At 44.8% G+C, this 8,427-nt stretch overlaps 1 protein-coding gene across 1 annotated transcript in view; it reads right to left on the bottom strand.

The window, feature by feature from the left end:
* Positions 1-599: 599 nt before the first annotated feature.
* The window catches only part of LOC142792289 (putative glutamate receptor), a 28,057-nt gene continuing 20,229 nt past the window's right edge, over positions 600-8,427 (bottom strand). The window contains exons 8-9 of the mRNA XM_075885611.1: positions 7,813-7,991; positions 600-712 (exon numbers count right to left, since the gene is read on the bottom strand). Of these exons, the coding sequence (XP_075741726.1) occupies positions 600-712; positions 7,813-7,991 (292 nt within the window). The remainder of the gene's footprint in view (positions 713-7,812; positions 7,992-8,427) is intronic.

The raw sequence follows: 8,427 nt of genomic DNA, 5'->3' as shown, positions 1-8,427 counted from the left end.
TTGGGACGTTAAACCCCACATATCAATCATTCGTCTTCTCCGTCTAGACTGCTTGCTTAGAAAAAATATTGGGTGATTTTACACTGAGACTGCATTGAGGTGCTGGAGGCCAAGTATTCCCTTTCTTTTTAAGTGTCCGGTATGCACAGATAACCAGCGTTACCATCGAAATTTTTTTGTTGGCATCAAACTGCCTTAAAATATTGAACTTCATAGCTGATCAAAGCAAACTGCTAAGATAAACCCATGGCCGCCATATCTGGGATTTGAATTCGAAGAAAGTGTTGCACGTGTGATGAATCGGGTAGCAGCTAATCTGATGATACCGGCTACACGGTGGCATAGCTTTGAAAACGTATGCGCGAGAATGAAATGCGAAGAATATGTGTGAATCCAAGAATCTACGCTTGGTCAGCTGTTGGAAGTTGCGGACGATGACATTTTTCTGTGTTAGACGTCCGCAAGAGATAGCAGTGACGTGTACCGAGGAGGGGGAGGAGGAAATAGCGTTAGTGTATTCCACCAGCAGAGGGAGGGGGCGGGTCAAGTTCCCGCATAGGAGGCTGCTGGTAACGCTTGGGACCTGGCGGCGTCTTCGGCTAGCTAAACGGCACTGAGACCGCCTTCTGGGGAAAGTCAGAGTCACTGGCTGTGTTTTTGCTCACGTAAACCTTTTTCCAGAACTGTAGGTAATTCTCACGACCCTTGCACACTGCGTGTATAAATTGAGCCACTCGTTTTCAGAGCTTGGTTCTCACGAACTTTATACACGGGTTTAGACATATTACGATTATTCTCGTATTCCACCGCACAAACTCATAGGCTACCTGTCTGGAGTTCTGGAATCTTGCCTGGTATCGGCGTCTCTGCCCATCCTATTGTCCTTTCTAAGGCAACAGAGCATGATATATGATTCGGAAGACTCCTCCGAGAGCCCCTGACCACAACTTGAAACATGCTGGGACGGGAGAATCCCTCCGCCGATGCCAGTGTAAACAGCCATGACTGATAAAACAAAAACAAAAAACAAATGCACGTGCAGCCGACACTCCCATTCAGTGGTGTAACAGGTAGGGACTCACTCGCTGGATTCCGTGCCGACCGGCTGTGCCCTCACGATCTCCGACGGCAGTGCAGCTCTGGCCGACTGGGCTGGTCCTACGCAAACTCCTGACGCCGGTCTCCGACGACGACGACAGCGTAGCTCTGGCCGACTAGATTAGCCCTATGCCCTCTCCTGACGCCGACAAGAGCTCTCGCCAGTGGTGCCTCGTCCTCGAACTGCTGCAACCGTGTACATCTTTCCTTTCTTTTCCTTACTTCCGTCGTTCGCTGTCCCTGCACCTTGCTCTCTCCTTCCTCTTTCTCTCTATTTCCTTACCTTTTAATCCTATCTTTTTAATCCCACCTCTACCCCCATCCCTCATGAGTTACTGTTGAGGTGTCCTCCCCCTGAGAGACAGTTATGGGGCTCACTTTTCTCTTCTTTTCATCTATAACCACTTCCCTCCAGTGTAATACGCCCGTAAATATCAGTGGGCGCGTACTGCGTAGTTATGTCCGACTAGAAAAAGTTGCTGAGGCGTTGGTCATGACCGGCGGCTCTATACTGTGGCAAGGAGGCGAGAAATGCATACCGTACGCACCCTTGCACCTTACGGGCAGCGAACTCCAGTAGATCGCTTTCGGTAACTTTTGATAGTAATGTGGGAATTCGCCGTTAAAACGTTGTTTCGATTCCGTGCTTGTTCTTCCGGCTTATACGTATATTATGTTATCCTGTCTTCAGTGTGCGTTAGTTTTAGTCGCTTTCAAATGAACTGGTCCACTTTTTCTACTGCACGCGGACAAAGTCCATCAGACTACCGAACTTCCGAGCTTTCCAAGCTCGGGAACTAAATTCCTTAGCATTGGATAGGATGAAGTACAACTTATAAGGAAACCTTTTGAAGTGCCTCAAGACAACTAGCTGCGTTTTAAATATTTCTCAGGAAGTGAAGTTTCCTGACTAGCCCATTCGTTTGTCTTGATTCGTATCAATGCTAGAGAAATTGGATGTCCCTGGGGCGAAAAATGCACCAATTCAAATGCGATGTCAAAAATTTGTTCCTTATGATTATGCTGGCATCGATATGTTCAACTAACAGAGTGTTTCGAATCACAGTTTACATGTCTTGGAGCCACTACATCAAAATACTTCGAGTGTGTAGGGGGAATTACATAGCAATGCCTTTATTGGGCTATGAAAAATCTCCTTTTTGGCGAATTAAGACTACCAATGACTCAACTTTGCTCTCAACCTACACCTACACAAGAGTTCTGCCTCATTTTATAAATAAGTAGTAAGCATTAACCTGCCATGCAATACCTCGTATTGGTGCGACCACAACACGCAAAATTGTATACAAGCTTACTATCCTTGCTTGCATGCACTGTTTTGTGCCGTTGTTTTCTACTTACTTTAAACTATCGGCGCATTCGACATTTGTGTCACCTGAATTCATGGCGTACGCACACATTCTGTGTCCGTCAATCAAAATTGTGTGCCTCAATTGAAAACAGCTTATATCTGTCCATTTAGTTTACCCATGCAGAGTATTTGTACTACGTCAGGTCCATCGAAAAAGAAAGCGAGAGCTGCCATGCCTTAATGTCGAGACATCGCTTAAGTCGTAATGGGCACTTAGCAGAGGCTTTTAGGCCAGCTAAGAGTCGATGTGTTTGCAAATGTAAATGTTTGCGACTGAACAATATATGTAGGCTCAGTCGATTACATGGACTACATACGTTGTTTCTAATCGTTCACCATGTCCAAGAATACAGATAACGTCACGCAAGTGTATCAGATTGTCCTCGTAGTACCACGCTTCATTAACTCTCGACACTTGTTTTCCAACCTCGTGAAACAGTCATCGTCATACTTTGATGATTATAGACGCACCTTTATCTAATCTCGATAGAAGGACCATAGGTCCATTTCCTTATATCTCATCACTACCGGCTAAGTTCTGCGATAAAATCCTTTCTTCTGTGAAGTACGTAAGGAAATAAAGCAACAGCGTGTGCCTAAATGATAAATTAAAGGACCCCTGACAGCGAAAGTTTTGTTTGCAATTTTTTTGCAGTAATTTGTGGCTTTGCGTCTGGTAATGCCGAAATCATATCGTAGATTGTCTAACGCATTGTATAATTATTGTTAACGGCGTTAATTCAGAACAATTTTGCGTCAGTTTGAAACGCCCGCCGTAATACCGTAATAAACTAGCGCCCCACAGCGTTGCAGCGCCTGAGGTTATTTTCTAATAGATGGACCGACGTGCGGTGAAAATTAAAGTACGTGGGTGTTTTGAACGTGTCCCAATAGACAAACATAAATAAAGAGCGGACACTCCCGTAGGGCCCTGCGGCCCAGCTACTGCGCTGCTTTCAGCGCCACGAGTGGTTGGTCAGACGCGATAATGTATTCAGCACAAATAAAACAACAAATTTTTTTTCTTTCCGACACTGGGATTTGAGCCTGTACCCTTATGCTCCGAAGGCGAGTGTCTTTACCACTAGGCTACACACCCATGCTTTCACAAATGGAATACATGTACTGTACATCTAAACCACATGAATGTGCCCTTTTGTGCGAAATAAACGCAGAAAAACAAGTTTCCAGTCGTACTTTACTGTTCTCTGTTGTAAGGCATTAAATGTCCTCAGCGGGGCATTATGCAGAGCGGATATAGAAAATTGCACAAATAAATATTTTTTTCTTTGCGAAAAATCGATGCCAAACTTGGGTATTGATTTTCCTCCTCAGGACAATGAATTACAAGTCTTAGCAAAAGAGTAAAAGTGAGGATGGGTACGGTATCTAGCGGTTGGTCAGACCCTTTCTTGCTGGGCCGCGAAAAGGCTTTAGTGGCCACTCTTTATATAGTATATTTCTCTACGATGTCCCTCACAGAAAAAAAAACTTTCCTGGCGTAAGCAGCCTAACTTACAGTGAAAGCAGCACGACAACAGAGCGAGAGGGGTGATGAACAATAGTTCTCGCCGGGAGCCGGCAGGGATATTGTGTGTGCCCTACATTTGTTGACCCTGCAACGTCACAAGGGGAGTCCCGGTCTACATCAAACCACAGAAAATGCCGATTGCACCTGAATACTCGGAAGAGCACGCACCCTTACTTTAAAACCAAATTAATATACCTCCTAGGCTACGCTCGCCACCAATAGTCGTCTGAGGTGTGCCCGCATGCAGGACTATCAAACAACACAAGCATCTCAAGTTTCCAAATTTGGTGTCAGGGTTCCTTTAATCTGCCCTTATTCTCAATACCTCCACTTGCACTATACGGCTATTGAACATAGACAGGCTACGCAATGCCAACTTCTTATGTATCGACACCGGCAGAAGGCTCCTTATCTATAAAATATTTTAAAGTGTTATCCGGGCTAACACGGCAGGCGCTCGAAATAAAAAACACGCCTAGGAAAACATGGGTATGACTTCTTCAGGGCCTCAATAATGGTCAGTACGGACCCACCTACAAATGCTGTAATATTTTAATTTTATTTCACAAAATGACACACTTTTAATTCAGCCGATATACTGTATTATGGTGCATTGGGGCATTAGTTTTCGTGGAAAGAGAGGGGAGGGGCATGAAAGTTTTTCAACAGGGTAGCTGTTTAGCGAATCGTTCTTTGTTCACCCCGCACCAAAAACTACCGTCATTATAAACGGGTATGTGCCACAGAAATTGCATAAATTCTACTACTGGCCACTGGTTCACTTAAAATGAACAAGGTGACAGTTAAAGCAACAAGTGTCAGCGAAGCCATGGTATCGAGTCGAAGACCTCAATTTCGTATATACAACAAAAAAATGAAAGAACGGAAAAGCCAATGGCGGCTGCGACAAGACCACGAAGTTGTGAAAGGCCTACGCCAACGACGTCATGCTGGTGTTGTGTCTGTGACTGTCTGGGGGTTCAACTAGAAAATCTCTGCTCTGAGAATGTAGAAACAGCTGAGCAACATCTGGCTGAAGTCTAGCAACGACGTAGAACTAACTTATAAAAATCCCGCATCACCAAGCTAAGGCCTAGAAACGATCTAGAAGCCTGCAGTATTGTCTGGTTTCGCTCTTTCAAGCCTTGCGCGGCTTATTTCAACACTGTCGAAACCCGGACTTCAAGTTTCGCCAGTTTTCATTTAATCAAATGATACATACTTTTTTAATGTGGTCGATATATCTTTTCATGGTACATAGGTTTTCGAAGTTAGGGCATGAATGTATAATTTCCATCACTCGCCGTGCCTCAGTACATGACTCCAAGTACAATTGGTGTACCACAGTAATACAAGTGACGAAAAGTTGACACATATTAGGCCTAAAAATATCTCCTTGCGTGTGAGTGATATTGCTTCTTTTTCGGTGAGTACCATATTCGCCTGCCAAGCTCTGCAGTTTTTATACATTGGTTCTGCCAAAAACGACTATATATCAACGTATTTGCTTCACCGTTACTCGATTCCCAATGCTGCTTCGTTACACCAGCACAAACTAAATTTCAGTCATATAACCCCTCTTTGGAGCACAGCGGCGGAGACATACACTGCCATTATTTAGAGGGAAAAAGCAACTCAACATTCTACTCGTTCGATGAAAAGTATCTACGATATATGCGCCGAATTTAAGGATTGTTGACGCGTCTGGCTATTCGTCGAAGCGATGTATTTAGAGGGTATAATATGTAGCCAGGGTTAACCTGGCAGACCTAGGCAAGCGTCTCGCCAGGCATGCCGCGCAAAAATGTGAGAAAAATTCAAGAGGCTCAACACTTGCGCCCTATCCGCTATCCTTCTGAGAAGCATAACTGCCCTATGTATTCCACGAATATCTAAGCACTAGCAAGCCTTCATACATTGCGCGGAAAATGCTGGATCATCTTTGCTTGCTTTTTACTTAGTCTCTCCACTGGCCTAACTATACATCATATCTGTCGAGGGCTTGTCTTGCCTGGTGCTCTTCGTGCTACTATCACTGACAAAGTTACAGACATCGTCTGTCCACTTACTGACCATATTAGTCCCACCGTTCCAATCGCGCCAGTAGAGAGTGCGGACTGAATGTCCTTCATGGAAGAACTTCGAAAATTTCTGACAGCTTGCAGGCGCTTACCAACGCCAGTAGTCGGAGTCACAAATTACACCGCCCTATATCGCCTGGTCTTGACGGAACAGTGCTCCTCCTCGGGACTTCTTTAATCAGTCTTTGGATGAAAGCACAGATAATGAGCAATGACAGTCAAGATGCTCGGTAGTTCTGCTCAACCAAGACGCCACGTCATGTTGGCCAAGTGCACAATGACCAGTTCCATCACTAAAGTTGCGTACACAATGTCCCTGGCATACCTTCGTTAACACAGTGAAAACCACAAAAATGTAAACTAATGTCAAAAGCAGCTACTCACATTGTTGTTCTTCCATTGACGACGTCAATTGCCTTGCGATGTTCGTACAGCAACCGAAGTACTTTAATGTATACTCTGAAAGGAAGCCTTAAAAGCTCTGAGCTTGCAGATAACTACATTGAAGGAATTACAAATTGCCTTTACGAGAGATGCAACGTGCGTGTCAAGTTGTCATCTTAGAATGGCTGACAACTAAGCATTTCTTTCATTAGCAGTTTTGGTATCCTCTCTTTTCAATGTGACTTATTCAAGGGTAACTCAATCGCTACAAAAGACGGCTGATATCTCGCTTCATGATGCCGAGATGTACAGGGCTGGTCAAGGAATCCCAGGCCACAATCCCACGTATTCGTACGACAATGTGCCTGGGAACTTTTGACTTCCCCTGTACTTGCGTTTATTCATCGCAATGTGGCCTCGAGTTCACGTACTAATTCAGAAGACCGCGACATTAACATTTTGAATAATATAACTGTTGGGCTTTTAGAGCCAAACGCCACATCAACCCAGGGGAGGCCGTGGTGGAGGGTCCAGATATTTTGACCATCCGGTGTTTCTTCACGGACGCCTTAATCCAAGTTCGCAGGCCTCTAATACTTCACCTCCATCAAAATGCAGTCCCCGCAGACTGGATTCGATTCCGTGAACTTCATATGAAGAGCGGAGAACAACATCTTTGTTACAGCTGTTTAGACTCGTTCACTAGCCCTAATCACTTACTGGATTCTCTAGCATGACAATGTTTTAGTTATAGATCACTTATAAAAGAACCGCAAGTTAAGTTTAGTGAATTATATTGCATGAGGCTAACTATATGTTTCCTCGTCTTTTAAGTGATTTGTTTCTTCGTGTTTTACGTGGTTATACTGGCTAGGTATTAGGCCAGTACACGCCGTTAGAGCACCACCAGCGAAGCGGGGGCGCCGCACACTTTTATACACACACTGTGAAAACAATGCATAGAACAAACACTGTTTGCATGCTTTCATCTTTTATTATGCCGGTTCATACTAAACACACTATCATGTCGCCCTAATCAGGAACATTATTTGCATGAAACAACCAAACAATAAATCAGCGTGCTCTTTTATGACCCCACTCTCAAGTTTGCTCACGTGCTTCACACTGTACTCGGAAATCAAATCTAGTATAGTTAAAACTAGAACTGTGTGAAACCTTTTTCGATAAGCACAAGGAGCCTTGCTACATTTTGAGCGTAGTACACAAGCACAAAGTTCTTCGTCAGCTTATTTCAGCAAACGAGGTCGCTTCTTGACGAATCGGCCTTGCCCGTGGGCCCCGAATAGCTTCTTGTCTTGTCATCAAGCGGTGAAGGAGCAATTCACCCGCGAGTGCAGCCAGCCCCACGCTAAGTCCGATTAGCATCATGTAGAACAGGGCTGCTGTATCTTCGGTCGATAGGGAGTAAACTTGGGACGAAGAAGGCCGAGTCAGGTACCAAGAGCGCGGCAGCAATTGAAGTCGCTTCCGCTCCGTCAGGCCTGACTCGTGCATCCAACGGCATCTGCGAGAATGGCATACGTCATAGGAGTAGCCAGGGGGTGGAAGGAGGATTGCGGGTTCTGCCTCCAACACCCAAGACGCACAATCATCTACAAATGAGACCAAAATGCCCTCATGAGTGAACATTAAGGGTTATTAGAGCACCACCCCGTCCCGAAAAAGATGTTCGGCTACTGTCAGGCTGCTGGAGACACAATGGCTGTCGCTTTTCGTTCCGTGTGTAGTAAATTTCTGACACATTGATTTCTCAATCATGCGTGTTTTTTTCTTTGTTTTCATAACTGTTCAAATCTCGGAACTTCATCAATTCTTCACGTGTCCAGTTAACAATATGATATGAAGGCATGTTCTTTTTTTTTGGGGGGGGGGGGGGGGAACGCCGGATAAACTTGAACCGATTGGGGTTTTCGAATTCACCCGAGTGTGAGCAGTATTCT

The sequence above is a fragment of the Rhipicephalus microplus genome, chromosome 2 (assembly GCF_043290135.1).
Source record: "Rhipicephalus microplus isolate Deutch F79 chromosome 2, USDA_Rmic, whole genome shotgun sequence".
Lineage (NCBI taxonomy): Eukaryota > Metazoa > Arthropoda > Arachnida > Ixodida > Ixodidae > Rhipicephalus > Rhipicephalus microplus.
This window is presented reverse-complemented; position numbering and strand designations above follow the sequence as displayed.